The sequence below is a fragment of the Salvelinus fontinalis genome, chromosome 20 (genome assembly GCF_029448725.1).
Source record: "Salvelinus fontinalis isolate EN_2023a chromosome 20, ASM2944872v1, whole genome shotgun sequence".
Classification (NCBI taxonomy): Eukaryota; Metazoa; Chordata; class Actinopteri; order Salmoniformes; family Salmonidae; genus Salvelinus; species Salvelinus fontinalis.
Genome location: NC_074684.1, coordinates 11,631,513 through 11,658,544, shown reverse-complemented (window position 1 = coordinate 11,658,544; position 27,032 = coordinate 11,631,513). Strand labels below are relative to the sequence as shown.

Below are 27,032 nucleotides of genomic sequence, written 5' to 3'. Positions count from 1 at the left end.
CTCTAGCAGGGCTGAAATTTGACGAACTGACTTGTTGGAAAGGTGGCATCCTATGACGGTGCCATGTCGAATGTCACTGAGCTCTTCCGTAAGGCCATTTTACTGCCATTGTTTGTCTATGGAGATTGCATGTCTGTGTGCTCGATTTTATACACATACACCTGTCAGCAACGGTGTGGCGGAAATATCCAAATCCACTAATTTGAAGGTTTGTCCACATACTTTTGTATATATAGTGTATAAAACATCTCAGACTAGAAATGCTGATCTAGGATCAGGTCCCCCCTTTCCATGGAATCTTATTCATTATGATCTAAAAGGCTAAAATGATCCTAAAATCAGCAATCCTAGTCTTTGTGAATACGGAACCAGAAATATGCTTTCCAGAGACTAACGACAGCTGTGAGCAATTGCTAGACATGGTTCCCCATAGGAGAACTCAATCTTTCTTCTCAGCCCATAAGTGATCTAAATGCATATGCTGCACTAAACGAGACCCACATGCACGCACGCACACACACACACAGACACACACCCACAGAAACAGCCACGTGTATGTGCATGTGCATGTGCACAGAAACACACACACCTGTCCGGCGAATATTCCGCACACGCCGATGATGCACAGGATATTGAAGACCGCTGAGCCGACGATTGTCCCCACCCCCACGTCACCGTGGGTGATGAAGACACCTGTACAGGGGGAGGCAGCCAACCACAATCAGCCTTGACAACAACTATCTGGGAGTGTGTGTGTGTGTGTGTTTGTGTGTAGCAGGGCTGGGGTCAATTCGAATTGAAAGCAGTCAATTCAGGAAGTAAACTTAAATACCAATACAAAATTACTAAAAAACTGCAGCTATTTTCAATGACTTCTCAATAAACTGAAGAGTAGCTATTTATTTCATGCGTTTTTGCCTTTTGGAATTTTACATTAAAATATCTTCCTGAATTGACTGTCTTTAATTTTAACTGACCCCAGCCCTAGTGTGTAGGTGTGTCTGACTTTTAGTTGAATTTTGACGTTGGTGTGTTGGTTAATCTCTCGTGGACAGAAATAGGGTGCCTATGGGTACCATTGGGTGCACACTGCCAGCCCTCCAGGACACCTACAACACCAGGTGTCACAAGAAGGCCAAGAAGAACATCAGGGACCTCAGTCCCCAGAGCCACGGCATGTTCTCCCCACTTCCATCACTCAGACGTGGGCAGTACAGGCAGGAGCATCATGGCTAAAACGATCAGAATGGCCAATAGCTTGTACTATCAATCTTGTACTATCAGCCAATAGCTTGTCCCCCAGACCATCAGGCTGCTGAATAACCACCATAGTCAGCTACCTGCTCCGACTGTCTCCCTCCTGCCCCCCTCCGGACATCCTACCCCTGCACTGTTGGAGCTTAAGAATTTCACTGTACACTGCAACTACATACGTGCATGTGACTAAATCAAAATAAACTAAAATCTAGGATTGAATGGTATCGTAGCGTCTGTCAACAGACTGTGGGATGTGAAGACTAAAGACAAATGTTTTTGTCACTGGTCATTTGGACAAATCACATTCGCAGGGGTTCACGTCTTTCAAATGTCGGGAGTGGATGGGACATGCTTTGGCCGTATTTCCATTTAGGGAGGTGGAGAAGTCGTTAGTGTCTTTTATCATACATCTCCCCCAGAACCTAATCGAGCATCTGATGTAATTACACTCCCACACAAAACTAAACCGACACACACTACATACGCGCGCACACACACGCATGCACATCAGCAACACAAACACAAATACATACACGCATACAATTTTACACTCATCATTTCCTGCTGCTACTCTGTTCTTTATTTCACTCTTATTATTATCTATCCTGATGTCTAGTCACTTTACCCTGCCTTCATGTACATATCTACCTCAAATACCGTATTATTATTATCTATCCTGATGCCTAGTCACTTTACCCTGCCTTCATGTACATATCTACCTCAAATACCTTATTATTATCTATCCTGATGCCTGGTCACTTTACCCTGCCTTCATGTACATATCTACCTCAAATACCTTATTATCTATCCTGATGCCTAGTCACTTTACCCTGCCTTCATGTACATATCTACCTCAAATACCTTATTATTATCTATCCTGATGCCTGGTCACTTTACCCTGCCTTCATGTACATATCTACCTCAAATACCTTATTATTATTTATCCTGATGCCTAGTCACTTTGCCCTGCCTTCATGTACATATCTACCTCAAATACCTTATTATTATTATTATCTATCCTGATGCCTGGTCACTTTACCCTGCCTTCATGTACATATCTACCTCAAATACCTTATTATTATTATTATTATCTATCCTGATGCCTGGTCACTTTACCCTGCCTTCATGTACATATCTACCTCAAATACCTTATTATTATCTATCCTGATGCCTGGTCACGTTACCCTGTCTTCATGTACATATCTACCTCAAATACCTTATTATTATCTATCCTGATGCCTAGTCACTTTACCCTGCCTCATGTATATATCTACCTCAAATACCTTATCTATCCTGATGCCTAGTCACTTTACCCTGCCTTCATGTACATATCTACCTCAAATACCTTATTATTATTATCTATCCTGATGCCTGGTCACTTTACCCTGTCTTCATGTACATATCTACCTCAAATACCTTATTATTATTATTATTATTATCTATCCTGATGCCTAGTCAATTTACCCTGCCTTCATGTACATATCTACCTCAAATACCTTATTATTATTATCTATCCTGATGCCTGGTCACTTTACCCTGCCTTCATGTACATATCTACCTCAAATACCTTATTATTATTATTATTATTATCTATCCTGATGCCTAGTCAATTTACCCTGCCTTCATGTACATATCTACCTCAAATACCTTATCTATCCTGATATCTTATTCACTTTACCCTGCCTTCATGTACAAATCTACATCAGGTACCTCGTACCTCTGCCCATTGGTACTGGTCGTCCCTGTAATATATAACTCTATTCTTGTGTATTTTATTGTATTCCTTGTGTTACTATTTCATTTTTGAAACTGCATCGTTGGTAAGGACTCGTAAGCAAACATTTCATGGTAAAGTCTACACCTGTTGATTTCGGAGCATGTGACAAATACCATCAGATTTGACAGGATCTTAGTTCTGGGTTTCCAAGTTTTCTGTGTTGTGTAAAGGAGTGTGTGAGTGTGCCTGTGTGTATTGGTGTGTGTGTGTGTGTGTGTGTGTGTGTGTGTGTGTGTGTGTGTGTGTGTGTGTGTGTGTGTGTGTGTGTGTGTGTGCGATGGCGTTTGCGCGTGTCATATCTTACCAATGATGGAGGCAAACAGCTCAGGAGCGGAACTCCCAGCTGCCATAAAAGTGGCTCCGGCAACATCCTCACTTAAGTCTAGTTTCTAACAGACCGAAAGAGAGAATGAGAAAGGAGACAAGAGTGGTTAGTCAGGGCTGAGCTTCCCAAAAGCTTTGTAGGTTCATGTGGCCCATCATCTTGACAACCAAGACCACTCATACAATAGCAAAGTACTTTTTTAGGAAGATTTGATTCCGTTCACGCAGAAAATATTGATTATCAAAAGCATTACTCGAGAGAAGCAAAGTGCTGTCCTCGCTACTAAGTTAGCTGAAAACTCACCCGTGGTAAGGACATAATGCTAGAGCCATGGTGGCCCATGCTAATGTCTCAGACCAGTTTCACCAGATTAGATTGTGTGTCCTGACAACGGTCTCTCACCTCACAGATCTTCTCCAGCGATGGTACAAAGTAGTCGTCACAGATTATAGCCAGGGCAAGGAACATATAGAGGGCCTGTCGAGACGGGAGAGAAGAGTCAGTTTGTCTGAAACGTTAACTTGGCTGAACAGATAGGAAACCTGGAAGATCTCAATGAAGTAATGAAGGAGAGGTGAAGGATGAACGTGAAGAGCACTCGATCAAAGAAGAGGAGATACAGAAGAGCACTAGATCAAAGAAGAGATACAGCTATGATTAGATACATCAAGTAAGAAATGTGGTGAAAATGCTACCTATCATATCTGGCAGAAAGATGGAACAGCTACTACTGGATTAGGTAGAATTAATACCCTTCCGATCCTCTCAGAAATAAACAACTGACTAGTTGGGTAGGGGCTAGGAGTTTAAAAAATATATATATTTCACCTTTATTTAACCAGGTAGGCTAGTTGAAAACAAGTTCTCATTTACAACTGTGACCTGGCCAAGATAAAGCAAAGCAGTGTGACACAGAGTTGCACATGGAATAAACAAACATACAGTCAATAATACAATAATAATAGAAAAAGTCTATATACAGTGTGTGTAAATGAGGTAGGATAAGGGAGGTAAGGCAATAAATAGGCCATAGAGGCGAAATAATTACAATATAAATATTAACCATGCAGTGATAGATGTGCAGAAGATGAGTGTGCAAGTAGAGATACTGGGGTGCAAAGGAACAAAATAAATCAAATAACAGTATGGGAATGACCGGGTTGATTTGCGATTGATCCCATCACTTCGAAAAATGGATTTATCGCTTAAACATTTTCTCCTAGCCTGGTGCCAGATCTCGGTGTGTGCTGTATAGCCAACTCTTATGATCATTGTCATGCCCAAATGGCAGTTGGGAAGACCGCACAAAGAGATCTGGGACCAGGCTATTGTTCCTTACCATTGTGTGAGAGAAGAATATAATCCTATTTCAGTACAGCTGACGTGATAGATAAACTCAGCAAAAACCAGAAACGTCCTCTCACTGTCAACTGCGTTTATTTTCAGCAAACTTAACATGTGTAAATATTTGTATGAACATAACAAGATTCAACAACTGAGACAAAAACTGAACAAGTTCCACAGACATGTGACTAACAGAAATGGAATAATGTGTCCCTGAACAAAGGGGGGGGTCAAAATCAAAAGTAACAGTCAGTATCTGGTGTGGCCACCAGCTGCATTAAGTACTGCAGTGCATCTCCTCCTCATGGACTGCACCAGATTTGTCAGTTCTTGCTGTGAGATGTTACCCCACTCTTCCACCAAGGCACCTGCAAGTTCCCGGACATTTCTGGGGGGAATGGCCCTGGCCCTAGCCCTCACTCTCCGATCCAACAGGTCCCAGACGTGCTCAATGGGATTGAGATCCGGGCTCTTCGCTGGCCATGGCAGAACACTGACATTCCTGTCTTGAAGGAAATCATGCACAGAACGAGCAGTATGGCTGGTGGCATTGTCATGCTGGAGGGTCATGTCAGGATGAGCCTGCAGGAAGGGTACCACATGAGGGAGGAGGATGTCTTCCCTGTAACGCACAGTGTTGAGATTGCCTGCAATGACAACAAGCTCAGTCCGATGATGCTGTGACACACCGCCCCAGACCATGACGGACCCTCCACCTCCAAATCAATCCTGGTCCAGAGTACAGGCAGGTAGCTACCTAGGGCGACAGGTAGTCTAGTGATTAGAGCGTTGGACTTATAACCGAAAGGTTGCAAGATCGAATCCCTGAGCTGACAAGGTAAAAATCTGTCGTCCTGCCCCTGAACAAGGCAGTATACCCACTGTTCCTAGGCGGTCATTGCAAATAAGAATTTTTTCTTAACTGACTTGCCTAGTTAAATAAAGGTACAATAAACAGGCATCAGTGTAATGCTCATTCCTTCTACGATAAATGTGAATCCAACCATCACCTCTGGTGAGACAAAACTGTGACTTGTTAGTGAAGAGCACTTTTTGCCAGTCCGGTCTGGTCCAGTGACGGTTGGTTTGTGCCCATAGGCGACGTTGTTGCCGGTGATGTCTGGTGAGGACCTGCCTTACAACAGGCCTACAAGCCCTCAGTCCAGCCTCTCTCAGCCTATTGCGGACAGTCTGAGCACTGATGGAGGGATTGTGTGTTCTTGGTGTAGCTCAGGCAGTTGTTGTTGCCATCCTGTACCTGTCCTACAGGTGTGATGTTCGGATGTACCGATCCTGTGCAGGTGTTGCTTCAAGATAGCTATGTGTGGTCTGCCAATGCGAGGACGATCAGCTGTCCGTCCTGTCTGCCTGTAGCGCTGTCTTAGGCGTCTCACAGTACGGACATAGCAATTTATTGCTCTGGCCACATCTGCAGTCCTCATGCGTCCTTGCAGCATGCCTAAGGTACGTTCATGCAGATGAACAGGGACCCTGGGTATCTTTCTTTTGGTGTTTTCAGAGTCAGCAGAAAGGCCTCTTTAGTGTCCTAAGTTTTCATAACACACTAATTGCCTACCGTCTGTAAGCTGTTGAAGAGGCACTGTTGCGCCTTCTTCACCACACTGTCTGTGTGGGTGGACCATTTCAGTTTGTCTGTGATGTGTACGCCGAGGAACTTAACTTTTCACCTTCTCCACTACTGTCCCTTCGATATGGATAGGGGGTGCTCCCTCTGCTGTTTCCTGAAGTCCACGATCTTCTCCTTTGATATGATCCTTGACTAGCCTCTCAAAGCACTTCACGATGACAGAAGTGAGTGCTATGGGGCGGTAGTCATTTAGTTCAGATACCTTTGCCTTCTTGGGTTCAGAAACAATGGTAGCCATCTTGAAGCATGTGGGGACAGCAGACTGGGATAGGGAACGATTGAATATGTCCGTAAACACACCAGCCAGCTGGTCTGCGCATGCTCTGCGCAGGATGGCAATTATACATTTTTATTGCCAGTAAGAAACTGCTTGCCATTTGCTGCTAATAGCTGAGACCTGCTGGCAAGCACAAAAACAGTCAACAACTTCGGGAGCACAGACCCTTAGAAATAGCCTGAACGCCCTCTAGTGACCAAAGTAAGAACTGCCTGAAAATGCACAGTCAAATAGGAGAATCATTATTCTGTCAAGGAAAAGTGTTGTTAAATAAATAGAGGCATACTAAGACGAAAGAAACGTGACAGCGTGTAAATGATAACACATTAGTGCAGGAAATGAAGAAATTTATTAAAATTCTGGAATTAAACAATTAACTATGCAAATGATGTATTAGATGCAATTATTAGTATCATGATATGTTTTCCAAACATTGTTATTGACACAAAGTTTGACCACGAAGATTGCCATTTTTTCATTCACTACAATGGGGGATACTGTTTTCTGCTAACAATGCCTGGAGTACCGCGGTCGGCCTTGAGGGGGAAGTAGTTCTCCCCGGTGTGAGATCAAGCTGAGGTGTATTGTCGTTAAAGGAGATCGCGGTTTACCAGCCCAAATTCAACCCTTAGCCCACTACCGAGACACCTATTGATCATCCTTGTACATCTGAAAGAATGTGGTGGGGGGGGGGGGGGGGGTTCTAGATGTCCATTGAAACTGAGGGGTCCTATGACCCTTAAATATTTTACATTTTCATTATATGAAAAGAGAAGATAAAAAAGTATTAATGTGAAAATATTGAATGAAGGCATCAGTGCCCCCCACAAACATTTGTCGTGCATGACGCCACTGGTGGAAACTCCAGCACATCATTCGAAGAGTAAGGTCTAGGTGGAGTCATTCTTATATTGCTTACACCTTTCATACCTACAGTATTAGGGGCAATCAAGAAGTGTCCACTAACTAGGTGTGGGAACAATAGGTTAATTTTGGCCTGGGCTAGTGATAAAAGCGTATACCTAGTAATAGAAGCATTCAAAGCGCTCTCTTACCGCCACGATGTGCAGCAGGACGGCACCACTCTTGCGCTCGTGGTTGGAAAACATGTCTTCAGGGAACTCCTTGATAGCTGAGAAGAGAAAACAACATCATCACGGTGTGTCAGTAATGTGACTGATGTCCCAGATGCCCCCTTGTCCACAACCAAGGATGAGTTCACCTTGTGTGATGGCGGCACTGAAAGAGAGCTTGGTAAGACTTTCAAAGTCAACATTACTTAATTTGCATTATGTCACCAAACGATCCTCCTCAACCCCTAAAAAAAAAGACTGAGGTAATACTTAAAAAGCATGTTCAATGAGGAGTAAACGTTTGGAAACCTATAAAGCCGGGATGTACTACCTGAACTTTTCCAATAGGGACGGATTGGCCGTCTGGCAATTCTGGCAAATGCCAGATGGGCCGGACCCTTTTTTGTTGGGTGGGCTGGTCGAAATTGACACAAATAAAATGTTATATATATACACAGTACGAGTAAAGTTTGGACACCTACTCATTCGAGTTTATTTCGTTTGACTATTGTCTACATTGTAGAATAATAGTGAAGTGTTAAATAAATCAAATATATTCTATATTTGAGAACCTTCAAAGTAGACACCCTTTGCCTTGACAGCTTTGCACACTCTTGGCATTCTCTCAACCAGCTTCATGAGGTAATCATCTGGAATTCATTTCAATTAACAGGTGTGCCTTGTTAAAAGTTCATTTGTGGAATTTCTTTCCTTCTTAATGCCTTTGAGCCAATCAGTTATGGTGTAACAAGGTAGGGGTGGTATACAGATGATAGCCTGTGTAGTGAAAGACCAAGTCCATATTAATGGCAAGGACAGCTCAAATCAGCAAAGACAAATGACAGTTCATCATTACTTTAAGACATGAAGGTACTTCAATGCAGAAAATTCAAGTGCAGTCCCAAAAGCCATCAAGCACTATGATGAAACTGGACCATCACAAGAAAAGGAAGACCCAGAAATACCTCTGCTGCAGAGGAGTTAACTGCACCTCAGATTGCAGCCCAAAAAAACACTTCACAGAGTTCAAGGCACACTGAACCAGCATGGCTACCACAGCATTCTGAAGCGATTCGCCATCCCATCTGGTTTGCGCTTAGCTGAACTATCATCTGTTTTTCAACAGGACAATGACCCAACACACCTAAAGGCTGTGAAAGGGCTACTTGACCAAGAAGGAGAGTGATGGAGTGCTGCATTGGATGACCTGGTCTCCACAATCACTCGACCTCAACCCAATTGAGATGGTTTGGGATGAATTGGACCGCAGTGTGAAGGTAAAGCAGCCAACAAGTGCTCAGCATATGTGGGAACTCCTTCAAGACTGTTGGAAAAGCATTCCTCATGAAGCTGGTTGAGAGAATGCCAAGACTGTGCAAAGCTGTCATCAAGGAAAAGGGTGGCTACTATAAAGAATCTCAAATATAAAATAGATATAGATTTGTTTAACACATTTTTGGGTTACTACATGATTCCATGTGTTAGTTCTAAGTTTTGATGTAAGGGAAAGGTCTTCACTATTATTCTACAATGTAGAAAAGAGTGAATATAAAATAAACACTCTTGAATGAATAGGTGTCCAAACTTTCAACTGGGACTGACTGACATACATATATATACACTGCTCAAAAAAATAAAGGGAACACTTAAACAACACAATGTAACTCCAAGTCAATCACACTTCTGTGAAATCAAACTGTCCACTTAGGAAGCAACACTGATTGACAATAAATTTCACATGCTGTTGTGCAAATGGAATAGACAACAGGTGGAAATTATAGGCAATTAGCAAGACACCCCCAAAAAAGGAGTGGTTCTGCAGGTGGTGACCACAGACCACTTCTCAGTTCCTATGCTTCCTGGCTGATGTTTTGGTCACTTTTGAATGCTGGCAGTGCTCTCACTAGTGGTAGCATGAGACGGAGTCTACAACCCACACAAGTGGCTCAGGTAGTGCAGCTCATCCAGGATGGCACATCAATGCGAGCTGTGGCAAAAAGGTTTGCTGTGTCTGTCAGCGTAGTGTCCAGAGCATGGAGGCGCTACCAGGAGACAGGCCAGTACATCAGGAGACGTGGAGGAGGCCGTAGGAGGGCAACAACCCAGCAGCAGGACCGCTACCTCCGCCTTTGTGCAAGGAGGAGCACTGCCAGAGCCCTGCAAAATGACATCCAGCAGGCCACAAATGTGCATTTGTGGGAGGCAACCCTGACCGCTGACTCTATTGACCCCAGTACTGACCCCTGTACCGCCCAAGACCGTGGTCACTCCTATGAGCTTCTGGCCACAGCAGAATGAAACAGACTGGCCCTCCATGGGAGCAGCTAGTGTCTGTATTAGGACTGGTGTTAAGTCCACAACAGGTCAGATGTACACCCACCTGCATGTGCCTTCTCTTCCTATCTCTTACATAATGTACAATAATGTGCCAGGCAGCACGGATACTAGAGCATGAAGTTATATAATCATAGATTGTCCAAAATACACAGTAGTCTACATTTAGATCAGATAGACCGTAGGGACTTGTTTTGATGTACTGGTGCATTTGCATGTGGCTTGATAAAAATGCTTACCACAGATAATTGGAAAAGAAACTGAAACAATCATGCATTACCATTCCCATAGAAGTACTACGCACAGTTTAACACAGAAAGCACCAATGCATTTTGATCTTCTGTCGCATATGGACCCATGAAATGAGAATGATCACCTGAGACAATGAACCTGTCCCACACGCCTAATGCAATCCACCGCCTATTAACGTTAGATGGCGCTCATGACTGATTTACTAACCCATGTTCTGGGTTAGTAAATCAGGCAACACTGCTTTGGCCCAACTCTTCGAAGGGATATCATATGGGATGTACAGTAGTCGTTGACATCCCTTCCCCCAGTAGGCATACAGGTAAAAAGAGGGACGAGGTTAAAAAAAGGGCCGTAAACTTCAGATATGGGTCCAGGATTTACTTGGTCATTATCAGTGGTACTGACTCTCCGCTAGAAGCGTGATTTGTTTATATTAGCACAGGTATCAGTCCTTTTCCACGTGACACCACACCCCCTCTGAAATCTCTGTAAGGCATGGAGACTTATACAATCTATGAGAGAGTCTTCAAGGTCAGAAGCTGCATGTCATTACAGATATAAACAAAGAAGTATGTGGAATTGAGTTTGGATAAACATTTCATCATGCATTAAATTTTGACCCTTTTATTTATGAAACCATGTAATGTGGCAAAAGCGTTGCGTAGGCTCCACTGCTCACAAGATCAGAGGTGCAATTAATTAGAACATGACAGCTGCGCACAAGTGTCTTTAGGCTACTTGAGCGGCATGTAACGTAACAATAAAACACTGTTTACATAGACAGCCCAATTCTGATCATTTTTCCACTAATTGGTATTTTGACCAATCACATCAGCTCTTTTCACATCAGATCTATTTCAGAGCTGATCTGATTGGTCAAAAGACCTATTAGTGAAGAAAAGAACATCAGAATCAGGCTGCCTGTGTAAACAGCCTTAAATAGGCCTATGGTACTTCGGCAAATACAGTAGGTAGCCTCTCAAATCACTTGAAAATGATGACTACAAAGCTTAGAGGAATCGAAAATAGAGCTGCCAACCAAGTAAACAATAATATTCTGCCCTTTCTTATAGTGCGCTTTAATCCGCTCTGTTGCCTAATCACCCACATTTTCCTTTCCTTGTCTGATGCATCTTTTAATTACCGACTCGGGAGATCTGTGAATCAATCAATAATTGAATGGCTCTACCCGCCATCACTCTCGGTCTCTTTCTGTAGCTAACGTCACAGCCCCTTAGTGATACAACACAATCAAGTCTGGCTGTGTGCGTGGTATAATGCCATGGTCAAAACAACTGGGAACCATGAACCTCAGAAATGTCCGACTTCCGACTTCAGTGTGTTACTGGGAACTCTGGGGGAAAAATAAGTTACGACTGGGAGCATTTTTTTGGAACCGTCATCCAATTCGGAATTCCAAGTCGGAAACTCATCAAGTTCCCAGTTGTCTTGAAAGCACCCACCCAGAAGTATGATGGCAAAGGTACTAAAAACCTTCTTCACAATAGCAGTTTGAAGTTAAATCCTATATTTTTGCATATCTGATTCAAATCTGTTATTTTTCCTGCAGTCTGAACAGCCAAAAAGCACATGGAATCAGATATTTCAAGCCGCTTTTCAAACCACCTTCGTAGGTGGTAGATACAAATCTGATTCCTGGCCATGCAACTTGTGTCTGAACGGTCAAATCTGATTTATTTGCCCTCAAGTGGTTTATAGACTTATTTAGCATATATTGTTGCTTGCTAGCTACACTGTTGACAGTTTGACAAGAACATGTGGTAGCTAATTAGGGTGATAATTGTTGACTGCCTTGGCTAGCCAAAAAGGACACATTTTAAAAGTTAGATAATCTTATCCATTAAGGCTTTAAAAGTGTTCTTACACTATGACTTTGAACATTCAAATTAACTGGGAAAGGTCCATGGCAGACATTGTGGTCACCTTACATAACTTCTGAGTGATAAGAAGCAGGAGCACCACCAATCAGCCTACACCACTGCGCACACACTTGTTGTTACTATGACAACTAGCATAGCCATGCCAGCAAATGACTGCTGTCTCAACACACACAAATCCAATTTGGTCACATGCAACTTGCTGTTTAGACAGTCAGTATTCCAAAAGGCTTTAGAGGATGCCTCCGAGAGCTGGGAGCTAGCGCACAGTTGGGTGGGCAGAGGGGTCTGGTCACCTCTCTCCCGGTCTCAAAGCGATGTAAACAGTGAACCAGACACCATCTGCACACAGTTTGCCCTTGTACCTCCCTGCAGAGGTCAGTCCAGACTTGAACATGCGTCAACAGTCGTTTCCACAAGGGGATAGGCAGGGAGATCGCTAGGTTACCACTACAGCAGGCAGAGCACAGCGGCGGCAGAAGGAGGGTGCTCACGTGCTGCTTGATTAAATGTCGCGTCCCAAACCTAGCCAAAGAACTGAATCATATAGACAAGTTAATTGAGACGTTTTCCACTAGTGTAGGCTTGAGGTTTAAAAAGGTGGCACATTTGACAAGTCAGTGGATCAGTTGACGGTATTTTTAAACTGGAAAGTCTCTGCTGCGTTCTGCGCGTTGCTCCAGTTCTTTAGTGTGAAACAATGTGTCAGTGTGGTAACCTTGTGGGATACCTTTGAATGATACATAGCCTACTCTCAGTTTCAACATGAGTCAACCTTGAAATAGCCTAAAGTTCTTGTTGGATTGGAATCAACATTCTTGAGCATGGTCAACAAAAAAACAAAAAAACGCAGTCTCTCACCACCTAGCCATACATAAAATAGGAATATCTGGGTAGCACCTAAATGTCCAAAATTGGCACTGATATGAATGTCAAGTGGCACACCATACATTTGTGTATTGCCATAGTGTAACTTCAAATCACATGCAGTGAGTCAACTAGGCCCCATACCAGACCTGGGCAGAACAGTTTTGTATATTTGAAAATACAAACTTTTCAAATAGTCATGTTAGTTGAAACTCTATAAAAACTATATTCGACTACCAAGGTAAATATTTTCTTTTTTCAAATACAGGTCTCAGAATAAAATATTATCTAAGTATTTTGAATACCTCTAAGAAAACCAATTTATATTTGAAGGTATTTGAATATATGCTAGTTATTTGAAACCAAAAAATATTTATTTGACGGCTGCCAAATATCTGATGAAGAACCAAAAACTACAACAGTTCATTGAATTAGTCTAACAATGGTTTGGAGGGCTTTCAGATTTGAATCTTATGAAATACATGAGGGACATGGAAACACCTCATTAGAGTAGACCACTTGTACAGCTTCAAAATGACGAACAAATATATTTTCATAAATGAGTGGCATAAGGTAAAACACTTTACATCAAGTTCTTATACATGTGTATTAACTTTGTTGTTACATTGCAACATTGTTACATTGCTTTATAATTGCATAATAATCAAGTTATTACATAAGTGGAATAACGAACAGTGACTATTCCTTGTCTACAGTAGTTACAAAACCTCAGCTCATTGCTATGCATTTAAAATGCAATTACCAAAGTATTATGTAATAAATAACTAATAAAATGTTGCTCCAAAACGAATGACACAGACACAATAACAGTTTAATGTTGTGTTACTGAGAATACTAACAGTAACAAAATATGGCTATTAAATTTCAAAAGGAAACAATATCCCAAAATGGCGTCTTAAATAAAATACAACCAAGGAAGGTAGAAAAATCATCTTAGTTTGTATTCTGAGTAACCTATCCTTTTAAAGATGGTATAGTGCAGGGGTATTCAACTCTTGCCCTATGAGGTGAAGAGCCTGCTGGTTTTCTGTTCTACCTGCAAACCAGACTGGATGAAGTATCGCTGCAGAATACACAGACAGTGTCACCAGCAAAGTGTGTCACGGAACCCGCTAGCGGAACCCGCTAGCGGAACCCCCCCCCCCCCCCCAACATTCCACTGCAAAGGCACCGCGGGAAATTCAAAAATATTAACAAGTCCAATACATTAACAAGTCCAATACAGCAAATGAAAGATAAACATCTTGTTAATCTACCCATCGTGTCCGATTTAAAAAATGCTTTACAGCGAAAACACAACATATGATTATGTTAGATCACCGCCAAGTCCAAAAAACACAGCCATTTTCCCAGCCAAAGAGAGGAGTCAAAAAGCAGAAAGAGATAAAATTAATCACTAACCTTTGATGATCTTCATCAGATGACACTCATTGGACATCATGTTACACAATACATGTATGTTTTGTTCGATAATGTGCATATTTATATCCAAAAATCTCAGTTTACATTGGCGCCATGTTCAGAAATGCCTCCAAAAGCCGGAGAAATTGTAGAGAGCCACATCAAATAACGGGAAATACTCATTATAAACTTCGATGAAAGATACATGTTTTACATAGAATTAAAGATACACTTGTTCTTAATGCAACAGCTGTCAGATTTCAAAAAAAAATAATACGAAAAAGCACACCATGCAATAATCTGAGACGGCGCTCAGATAACAAAATTTCTCCGCCATGTTGGAGTAAACAGAAATACGAAATTACATCAAATATTCCCTTACCTTTGATGATCGTCATCAGAATGCAGTCCCAGGAATCCTAGTTCGACAAAGAATTGTTGTTTTGGTCGATAATGTCCGGTATTTATGTCCAAATAGCTACTTTTGCTAGCACGTTTAGTAAACATATCCAAACGCTCACGCAGGTCCAGGCGAACTCGGACAAAAACTTCAAAAAGTTATTACAGGTCGAATAAACTGGTCAAACTAAGTAGAGAATCAATCTTCAGGATGTTGTTATCATATATATCCAATAACGTTCCAACCGGAGAATTCCTTCCTGTCTGTAGAAGTAATGGAACGCAAGGCGATATCATGTAGAATGCGCGTGATCAGGAACTGGCAATCTGCCAGACCACTGACTCATTCCCCTCTCATCCGGCCCCACATCACAGTATAAGCTTCATTCAATGTTCTACAGACTGTTGACATCTAGTGGAAGGCACAGGAAGTGCAAACAGATCCATATCTTACTGGGATTTGAACAGGCGATGAGTTGAATATCCACCAGCCTCAGAATTTCCACCTCCTGTTTGGATGTTTGCCTGCCATATGAGTTCTGTTATACTCACAGACATAATTCAAACAGTTTTAGAAACTTCAGAGTGTTTTCTATCCAATAGTAATAATAATATGGATATATTAGCATCTGGGACAGAGTAGGAGGCAGTTCAATGTGGGCACGCTATTCATCCAAAATGAAAATGCTGCCCCCTATACCTAAAAAGTTAATGCCCTCCTTGCCTGGTCTGAGTTTTGTTGGGCAGCCCTCTTGGCAGGTTTGTTGTGGTGCCATATTCTTTCCATATTTTAATAATGGATTTAAATGGTGCTCAGTGGGATGTTCAAAGTTTCTGATCTTTTTTATAACCCAACCTGAGTCTGTACTTCTCCACAACTGTCCCTGACCTGTTTGGAGAGCTCCTTGGTCTTCATGGTACCGCTTGCTTGGTGCTGCCCCTTGCTTAGCGGTGTTGCAGACTCTGGGGCCTTTCGGAACAGGTGTATATATAATGAGGTCATGTGACACCTAAAGCCCACCTGTGTGCAATCTAACTAATTATGTGACTTCTGAAGGTATTTGGTTGAACCAGATATTATTTAAGGGCTTCATAGCAAAGGGTGTGAATACATATGCACGCAGCACTTTTCCATTTTACATTTTTTACACATTTTTTGAAACAATTAATAAAAAATGTAAAGAAATTCATTCAACAATTTGGACTATTTTGTGTATGTCCATTAAATGAAATCCAAATAAAAATCAATTTAAATTACAGGTTGTAATGCAACAAAATAGGAAAAACGCCAAGGGGGATGAATACATTTGCAAGGCACAGTTGAAGGCAGCCAATCCAAAAAAAGTACTTTCCACAAAGCATAGCTAAAACTATAGTTGTTATCCCAAGTCTGCCCAGTAAACATTTGAACTAAAACGTTTCCTAAACCATTGTGCAGTGTCTCCACAAATCCTGTGTAACATTTATTGTACAGAAAAAAAAAAAACTTTGTCACAACACCAAATTTGTTTCACATCAGTTGCACAACTTGAGTGTGTACAGGGTCCTAGACCAAAGTCTAGTCATGCAAATCAATTTCAGCTGGAAGACCTTTGTGTTGTTTTGTCATAACAAACCACAAAGTAGTTGCCTAAAAGAGACACTGTCTTCGTGACATATAGAACACATGCAAGGTTAAAAGAGTATGGTTCCCTTAAATAATATGTTAACTTATATCATATTACTTTACATGCCAACAATAGTAGCAGTTCCTGCGGTCACAGTTGCATTACATCACTGGAGCTGAGCCGTCTGAGTCAGCAAAAAAAATATAAGAATAACGCAGGATGTTTTTATGACCTTTTAACAGCCAATTAGTATGGGGTGGTAGGTAGCCTAGTGGTTGGAGCATTGGGCCAGTACGCGCAAAGGTTGCTGGATTGAATCGCTGAATCCCTGGTAAAAATCTGTTGTTCTGCCCCTGAACAAGAAAATGCAGTGGAACTGGCTTTCCCGGTAGGCTGTCATTGCAAATAAGAATTTGTTCTTAATGACCTGCCTAGTTAAATAAATGTTACATTTTTTTTTTTAAAGTCAGTCCACAAAATGAGCATTCTATTGATATATTTTTTCACAACGTCAGTCAGTGTACACATGCACTAAAATGTCTGGCATAAACAAGCAAGCTACATTCTTAAACCAAGTAAATACATGCTACGCGCGAAGGACCTTCTGAAAAGGACAACAGTAGAATTACTAAAAAAGTCGCTCCTCTGTCGCATTTGCTTGGGATTGTTTCTTTGGGAAGTCTAACTGTTATGCCAGAGACAGAGAGAGACAGAACCAAAGTCATCTAAAGAGGATAAACTACACATCTATAAATAAACCACTGGAATCTCTGTTTGGACATCTGACTAGTGGCGTCTACTTTTTGCAATAAAATGGCAACACTTTTGTTCATCAATTTTCTCCACGCACACACATAAATCAGCTCCAGGAGTAATCCACAGAGCCCAAGCAGAGGAAGTGTTGGAGGGTTTACAAGAAAAAGTCTCTGCCTGGTAATGCTAACCACTAGGGCATCCTAAGTTTGAGTCATTAACCAACCAACTGATAGGTCAATAAGGTCGTTATCCAACAATCTCCTGCAGCATACTAGATCCTATAGGCCACAACTGTCTGGGCATTAGGCCTGTGATCCTAGGCAGTGCTCTCCTCACCCCTACATCTCTCTTTCTCACACGCACAACATAACTCGATTTGTCAAGCTTGGACTTGACATACAGATCTTCATATGCATTAGTACATCAACATACCTGAATAGGCTACAATATGTACGTGTATAGTAGATATGTGCTTATGGTCTGCACTCTCTGCCAAATTTATGGGATCCAAAGATGTCCCCCCTAGGAAACACATGCCATGTTCTGTTTCAGAATCCAATTTACGGGAGATTCGGAAACAATTCTAGTAATGCATGCATTTTATGTTTAATACTGGCGCACCTTTCATAATATTCAACTGGAAAATATAAATGATTAAACCTGCAAGTAACCGATCACGAAGCAGTGACTCATTATTTGTAGATTTTTTTTAATAGATAATTACTCATTGTGTCACCAGACAGACATCATTGGCAGGCATGACATCACACACTCCCCCGTATTTATTTGGACAGCTAAGCTAACATTTTTAAATTCAGCTCTACATAAATGATGAATGATTAGTGAGAAAGTTACAGAATCATACCCCCGCAAAAAGGCAAACCTCTCCGGTTATTGGTAAGAGGTTATTTTCTGAGGGGTGTGATCTTTGACCCTCTAACTTTCTGACTCATGATTATCGATAACCATGGTCGCATCCACATTAAATGTATAAGTATCGTGAAACATTTTCTATTCTTATTTACAATAAAGGTGACTTTAAAATGATAATACATGATTCACCATTCAGTTCCTATTGGCAAAAATGAAAATACCCTCAAATAAAAGGTGACAAAGTTGCTGGTCAGGGTCAGGCCTCACATTGAGTATGTTGCCGTGACACCCAGAAACTATGTCAACAACGCAAATCCCACTGTTGGCATGTGGCAGTTGACGTACCATTCCAACCTTCCCTCAACCTCCCCACCACATGGCTGGGTAAACACACACAGCTCAAGTACAGTGCCTTCAGAAGGTATTCATACCCCTTAACGTATTCCACATTATGTTTGCGTTACAGCCTGAAATTAAAATTTATTAAATATATTTCTCACCCATCTACACACAATATCCCAAGTGAAAACATGTTTAGTAATGTTAGCAAATTTATTGAAAATGAAATACAGAAATATCTCATTTACAGTTGAAGTCAGAAGTTTACATACACCTTAGCCAAATACATTTAAACTCAGTTTTTCACAATTCCTGACATTTAATCCTAGTAAAAATTCCCTGTCTTAGGTCAGTTGGCCCATTCCTCCTGACAGAGCTGGTGTAACTGAGTCAGGTTTGTAGGCCTCCTTGCTCGCACACACCTTTTCAGTTCTGCCCACAAATCTTCTATGGAATTGAGGTCCGGGCTTTGTGATGGCCACTCCAATACCTTGACTTTGTTGTCCTTAAGCCATTTTGTCACAACTTTGGAAGTATGCTTGGGGTCATTGTCCATTTGGAAGACCCATTTGTGACCAAGCTTTAACTTCCTGACTGATGTCTTGAGATGTTTCTTCAATATATCCACATTTTCCATCATGATGCCATCTATTTTGTGAAGTGCACCAGTCCCTCCTGCAGCAAAGCACCCCCACAACATGATGCTGCCACCCCCCGTGCTTCACGGTTGGGATGGTGTTCTTCGGCTTGCAAGCCTCCCCTTTTTTCCTCCAAACATAACGATGGTCATTATGGCCAAACAGTTATATTTTTGTTTCATCAGACCAGAGGACATTTCTCCAAAAAGTACGATCTTTGTCCCCATGTGCAGTTGCAAACGTAGTCTGGCTTTTTTATTGCGGGTTTGGAGCAGTGGCTTCTTCCTTGCTGAGCGGCCTTTCAGGTTATGTCGATATATGACTCGTTTTACTATGATACAGATAATTGTTTACCTGTTTCCTCCAGCATCTTCACAAGGTCCTTTGCGGTTATTCTGTGATTGATTTGCACTTTTCACATCAAACTACGTTCATCTCTAGGAGACAGAACGTCTCCTTCCTGGGCGGTATGCCGGCTGAGTGGTCCCATGGTGTTTATACTTGCGTACTATTGTTTGTACAGATGAGCGTGGTACCTTCAGGCGTTTGGAAAGTGCTCACAAGGATGAACCAGACTTGTGGAGGTATACAATATTTTTTCTGAGGTCTTGGCTGATTTCTATTGATTTTCCCATGATGTCAAGCAGAGGCACTGAGTTTGAAGGTAGGCCTTGAAATACATCCACAGGTACACCTCCAATTGACTCAAATTATGTAAATTAGCCTATCAGAAGATTCTAAAGCCATAACCTAATTTTCTAGAATTTTTCAAGCTGTTTAAAGGCACAGTCAAGTTAGTGTATGTAAACTTCAGACCCACTGGAATTGTGACAGTGAATTACAAGTGAAATAATCTGTCTGTAAACAATTGTTGGAGAAATTACGTGTCATGCACAAAGTAGATGTCCTAACTGACTTGCCAAAACTATAGTTGTTAACAAGACATTTGTGGAGTGGTTTAAAAACGAGTTTTAATGACTCCAACCTAAGTGTATGTGAATGTCCGACTCACCCCTAAGTCAATATTTTGTAGAAAACCTTCAGCGGCTATTACAGCTTTGTCGTCTTGGGTATGTCTATCAGCTCTGCACAAGATTGATAAGTAAATGCATGTATTTTTCCTCAAATGTAGCCCATATATTCTTTCTTTTTAACAATTAGATCTTTCATTGATGTAAACTAATTGCTAGCTCATCTTGATCATCTGTTTTCCCTTCTCTCTTTCTAGAGGCAATCAGTTACAAGGCAAAAATACAGATTTAGGCATTCAATCAAACTGGGGACAGAGAAATGTGTGTGCACCAGACAGGTCAAGGCTTCTTGCATGCATGGTTTTGACATGTAAGTTACACCCAAAAAATGTGGATTGTTTGGATGACCCAATTGCTGGGTTGCAGGCATTAGGTCAATAGTTGGGTGTTTTCTGTAAATACAGCAAGGTTGTATTGTTAGTGCTGGGTTATTACGAAGTTTGGGTTATGGATATTTGACCCAGCTGATGGGTGAATTTTCCCACCACCAGCACGTGAAGTCCACCAGAATACTTGGAAGTATTCTAGTTCGACTGAGTGACTGACGGGTGGAAAACGGCTAACGTTATTTAGACAGACTGAAGGTGTTTTGGCTTACTGAAAATGGTAAGTAACAAACGTTACGAATTATGAATTTGATGGTCATTCAGGTTCAATAGATTATCCTATCATAATTAGGTAGCTAGCTAACATTATCTTGAGCGTTTTCTGTGCTAATATCTCTGGCTGTGGTAACATTAGCTAGCTAGCTAACATTAGCCTCGTGACCATGCTCGCGACGAAGTGTTGTGGCAGAATAACTAAATTAACATTTTTTGTCGGCGTTTGGCTAGCTAGCTATGTCAGTGTATAACAGTAGCCATCTAAAGTTATTACCTACCTTAGTGTGACACTTCCTCTGGACTGTATCGGGCATGGTTTCACTTGTTAACTGCGTTAGCAAAATTAGCTGGAGATTTTACTTATTCTCCATCTGGATTAATTTAACAAAGCTATTTGGCAAGCTTATCTCATGCTTGCATGGTGATTGATTGAGTTCTTTAGCGTTACTGCACTGGTTTTCAATGGTTTCTGACATTGGCAGCTTTAGTCAAACTTGTGAAGTTAAGGAGGATGGATGCAAATTCTAACATTAGAGTTTCCCTTAAATTTGATGTAGTCAAGTTAGAGCCAGCTAGCTAAACTATGTTTCTAACATTTCTTGATGTCTCTACTTAAATACAGAGGTCAATGCTAATGAATGGACAGCTTTGTAAAGATACACCGAATGAGGGAACCAGGCCCCTTTGATTCCAAAGTTTGAGGGTAAGTAAAACTGAGTAATTCCTTTGAGAGTTAAGACAGAGCTTTGGGGGTAGAAAAACAGATTTTTTGACCCTGTGTAAAACAGCATTCTTCCACATTGTCATCGATAACCTATAATTGAACCTTAATAGATACTAGAATGACTTAACTTCACCAGAGCCTCTTAGAACCAGACACTTTAGGACTAGATGCATTACATGCACAGATGTCTATTCTGTCACAGTGACCAACCTGACACACATCACAGGCTAGGAGCAGCTCATGGGCACTTAGGGGTAAAGTGTCTTGCTCAAGGGCACAACGGCAGTATTTAGTATACAGAAATATTGTAGCTAGTAACCCTCTGGCTGACGGATCACGCTCTGCAGATTTCCCCGCAGGAAGCTCGGGGTTTCAAATATTGGCCTGCCTTTCTAACCTCGAAGCTAATGCAACCACTATTCATTTTGCTCTTTCCGCACTCTCTTGCCTCTGTTCAATCATTTGACCTGGCTTACCAACCATTCCCTCAAAGTATTTCATTTAGAAATGTGGGTGAACAATCCCTTAAAATATCCCCCCTATCGGTTAAGAGCGTTGGGTCAGTAACTGATAGGTTGCTGGTTCAAATCCCCAAACCAGCAAGGCGGCAAATTCTGCCGTTCAGCCCCTTGAGCAAGGCAGTTCACCCCCAACAACAACTGCTCCCTGGGTGCCAAAGACATGGATGTCGATTAAAGCTGTTTGGGGGGTTGGTTTGAATGCGGAAGACACATTTTGGTTTAATGCATTCAGTTGTGTAACTGATTAGGTATCCCCTTTCCCTTTTACACTCGTCTGCAGCGGAGGAGATGGAGCAGGAAAGCCTCTTGCTTTGGATGACTTGACTATGGCCTGAAGTTAAAGAAGAACATAAATGCCTTACAAGCAGTGAGTATTCTGTAAACAGCACCTTTTTCTTTACATGAGGGGAGGTCCACGGGACACACACATGAATACATAGGACTGTGTACACACCAAGCGACATACTGAGCTTGAGCAGTAGCCGGGTCTTGCCAGGTACATGTTGAAAGATTTGGGTATTTTGAAAACAATTTTTTTAAATAAATGTATAATTATTGAATACTTCGTGCTCACAACAGTCAAATGTGAGACGGCAGCCCACGTGACGCAACATCTGGCCGGCAAACCAGGTTGCGGAGAACCTGAAGGAGACCGCAATCGAGAGGGTTCAGTGGACCAGACCGAATGGGGCCAAGACAGTCTGCGTATCCACATTTGTTAATACAATATTTGCTCAAATATTGTGCTGTTTTTTCCTCTTAGGGTTGAGACCTCTCATTGGTTGGATTTTAAAATTAGAAAACAGCATTGGGTGTGGCTACGGTGTGAACATGTGGATCTGAGCAAGTGTTATGTCATACATTTTTGTGGATATGTACTGTATGTAAATGTTAAGTTGTGTATTGTTTTTGTCAATGTATGTTTTGTTGAAAAAAAGGTAAATAACATATTACAAAAAAAGTAATTAATCTGTCACTACAGATTGCTCAGGACTTCTACAATTTAAACCCGGACTGCTCGGGGAAACTGACTAATAGCTGGATCGCGGTTTACAAGGAGAAAAAAAAGTTTGCTTCGCCAGCCCAGAGAGAAGCAGGCCCAAGATCTTCTCTTCAAAGTGCAGGTATAGTTTGAAATGACCCTGCTGGTGGTGCCTCAGATGCTAATTTATTTATTCACTAGAAGTTATTCATTTATAAGTTATTCACTAAACATTCTTCTCTCCAGATACACAAGGTGATGTGATGGAAAATGTTATGAAGCGTGAGGGAAATTCCCATCTGACCAAAAGAAGACATGTAATGGATTGCCATGGAATGCCCTGCTGACAGCTGTCTGTAGGCATTCATAAGAAGTGTTTACATGGTCTGCAGCCACTGATAATAGCACGACGTGTATATAAAGATATATATGGTGCATAGGAAGTAACAGGAGAATCGTTGAAGATGCTCATGAGGTAATAAGGGAGATTACCGAGTGTGTTTGGGAATAGTACTAAGTGAATGTGGATGTGAGAGTTGAAAGAGTGCGTGTGAAAGAGGTGCGTGTCTGAAAGAATACCCCAACCAGTTCTGTAACCTGAGTTTATGTTATCTAGAGTTATTATATATGTATAGGAAGTAGCAGCAAGCTAGTCTTAGGAGAAGGCTGTGAGGGCAGGAGTGAGGGCAGGAGGCCCCACTGACAATTGTCTGTGGGTATTCATAAGAAGTGTCTACGTGGTCGGAGAACCACTGGAACCGTTGAAGATCCATGTGGTGAATACCTAAGAACGGTGTATGTGTGTCTGCAGCCACTACTAATAGAACATGTGTAATGATAGACTACGTGTTCTGAGAACCACTGATAATAGCACAAGGTGTTACTGTAGGCCTTTAGAGTCGTTGATGCACATGAGTGGTATGGATGTCTGTAGGCATTTATGATCTATAACGTTATAAAGGGATTCTGTATAGAGATATGAAGAGGACTATTCCCAAATATGCTGTTAAATAGAACACTAGAGTGTTTAAATATTTAAACCCCTGTATGAATACAACACTGGTGTAGAGGAGGAATTTGTGATGTAACACTAATGTATAGTGGGTTACTAGAGATAAAGTAACATAATATTGATTATAATGGGTTACTAGAGATCTGATGAAAAACACAATTATAATATACAATTTGCACACCCACGTATGTAAGTGGTGTAAAAAGTATTCTGAGAAATGTTCAGAGCGGTCCCTTTATTGATAAAGACAAGGTTAAAGCATTGTACGGCACTTGACTTACCCCTAACCAATAAAACTATAAACACTGATGGGAATTCCTCCATCCTGGTAATACATTTTGAAATAAACCCCATACCCTGTTAAATAGACCCAATGATTTTCTGTATTCACCTACTCAACCATTTAACTTGCTAGGTAGAGAAATATTATGGACAGAGCACCATGCCATCTACAGGGGACTGATAGACAGTGCCAGCTCAGTTAATACATATAGATCCCTCCAAAGTATTACGTATGAATGTTAAAATACTAGTCATTTAATAAATATTGAAGCAGAAAGTGAATATCCAACAGAAATTGGTAATAAAAATGATTTATCACAACCTTGTATCATGTCGTCATACTGAACAGTCGTAACCTCCTTGCATCTGCAAAAACCCAATACTTATTATGATTCAATACTAAACAAATTGGTTTAATTATTTATTTACTAGCTAATTAAATAGGAACACAGGATAAACATACACACTCTCTGCACCGGTTATTGACTGACGACTTAATACGCCGAAAACAGGTCCCTAGCGGAATGACGACATGGCTGCTTGTGAAAGAAGAGATGGGGAGGGGAGAGACACTTAACATTGGTACATTCTTAAACTACTCACCTACAGTAACCATTACATTGCACACAAACCGCCGCCTGCTTTGAGTAAGAAATCCTGAATGTATTTACGTGAAATGCCTGGGTTTGCCGGGATCTCTTTTTTTTTTTTTTTTTTTTTTTTTTTTGAGGTCACCGTCTGTTCAATGAGTTTATTGGGAAACCAGATTTCTAATCAACCTGTTTGCAGTTCCTACCGCTTCCACTGGATGTCACCAGTCTTTGGAAATAGGTTTAGGTTATCAGTGCAATGTGCAATGAAGAAGAACGGCCATCTGGAATCAGTGTAACGTTATGTGTACTGTTTGAGAGTTGCGCAAGACTAGAAAAGTATTGCTCGTTTTTTGTCCTCCTGTATTGAAAACAGATGGACCCGTCTTCAATTTCATCGATTATTAACGTTTCCAAATACCTTAGGTTGTATTACAAAAGTAGTTTGAAATGTTTTGGCAAAGTTTACATGTAACTTTTGAGATATTTTGTAGTGACTTTGCGTAAATTGGAAGCTGTTTTTTTCTGGATCAAACACGCCAAATAAAAATGGACATTTTGGACATATATGGACGAAATTAATCGAACAAAAGGACCATTTGTGATGTTCATGGGACCTATTGGAGTGCCAACAAAAGAAATTCGTCAAAGGCATGATTTATATTTTATTTCTGCGTTTTGTGTTGCGCCTGCAGGGTTGAAATATGCTACACTCTTTGTTTACGGTTGTGCAATCATCAGGTAATAGCATCTTATGCTGTCGCCGAAAAAACTTTGAAATATGACATGTTGGCTGGATTCAGAACGAGTGTAGCTTTAATTTAGTATCTTATGTGTGTGATTTAATGAAAGTTTGATTTTATATCATGTTTTTTCGGCGCTCTACATTTTCCCTTGCTATTGGCCAAGCGTCCCACATATCCCAGAGAGTTTAAGACAGCTAAACAGCCATACCAGTGATTGTCCGGGAAGTGAGATTCTCCACCTCATGTTGAGATTCAAAATTCAAACAATTTTAAACATGCAGCTTCATGCTTTTCTGGTCTAATGTGTTTTTTTAACACATAATTTATATATTTTGCTCGAAAGTGGCGGTTCCAGCAGGCTGACATGCTCTCTGACCTCACTTTGGAGCGTTGACTACTCACGGAGCAAAGTTATGAAAACCAATTCTCTCCTATAGCTTCTCACATCACATCCCTCACTTAACTTCTCTGGGAAAGGGGGGCAGTATTGAGTAGCTTGGATGAATAAGATGCCCAGAGTAAACTGCTTGTTACTCAGGCCCAGAAGCTATGATATGCATATAAGTAGTAGATTTGGATAGAACACACTGAAGTTTTTAAAACTATTAAAATAATGTCTGTGAGCATAACAGAACTCATATGGCGGGCGAAAACCCACTTCAAGGCTTCCAGCAGATGTCAACAGTCTTTAGAAAGTTGTATAAGGCTTCCATTGTGGAAGGGGGTCAAATAAGAGCTGTTTCAACAAGTGGACTAGGCTGAGGCCAATGAGTTGTTAACTGTGCGGTCACGCGGGCGCGCCGTTCCATCTTTTTCCTCTAATGAATACGCTATTGTCCGGTTGGAATATTATTGAAGATTTATTATAAAAAGACACTAAGGATTGATTGTAAACATCATTTGACATGTTACAAACTGTAATGGAACTCTGTCTGGATTTTGTATTGGTCGGTCACATGAATGACGCAAATGTTAATTATTAATTAATTATGAATGATGAATAAGCTAAATCATGCAAATATAACTTGTCTGTATATAAGAGATCTAACAGGACTGCCCCGATAGAGCTCCTGATCGACATGTGTACTTGGTGCATTGAGTTGGTTGGAAACAATCCAGTGCGCTGATAATAAACAATGATTAATTTAAAGATTAACTTCATTTGATTTCACCTTTATTTAACCAGGTAGGCTAGTTGAGAACAAGTTCTCATTTACAACTGCGACCTGGCCAAGACAAAGCAAAGCAGTGCGACACAAACAACAGAGTTACACATGGAATAAACAAGCGTACAGTCAATAACACAATATAAAAAAAATAAAGTCTATATCCAGTGTGTGCAAATGGACACTTCAAGTGCCCCTCTGTAGAATTTCCACAACAGTGACATTGCTTAAAGACTTCTGCCAGTGGTGCGCCCAACACCAGTCTACAAGATAGGCTGGAAGACATTGGC

The 27,032-nt window shown here is 41.1% G+C and overlaps 1 protein-coding gene across 1 annotated transcript in view; it reads right to left on the bottom strand.

Moving 5' to 3' along the window:
- The window catches only part of LOC129817306 (sodium/potassium/calcium exchanger 4-like), a 79,030-nt gene that overhangs the window by 26,254 nt on the left and 25,744 nt on the right, over positions 1-27,032 (bottom strand). Inside the window, exons 3-6 of the mRNA XM_055872401.1 lie at positions 7,684-7,760; positions 3,762-3,836; positions 3,339-3,423; positions 590-693 (exon numbers count right to left, since the gene is read on the bottom strand). Coding sequence (XP_055728376.1) covers positions 590-693; positions 3,339-3,423; positions 3,762-3,836; positions 7,684-7,760 — 341 coding nt within the window. The remainder of the gene's footprint in view (positions 1-589; positions 694-3,338; positions 3,424-3,761; positions 3,837-7,683; positions 7,761-27,032) is intronic.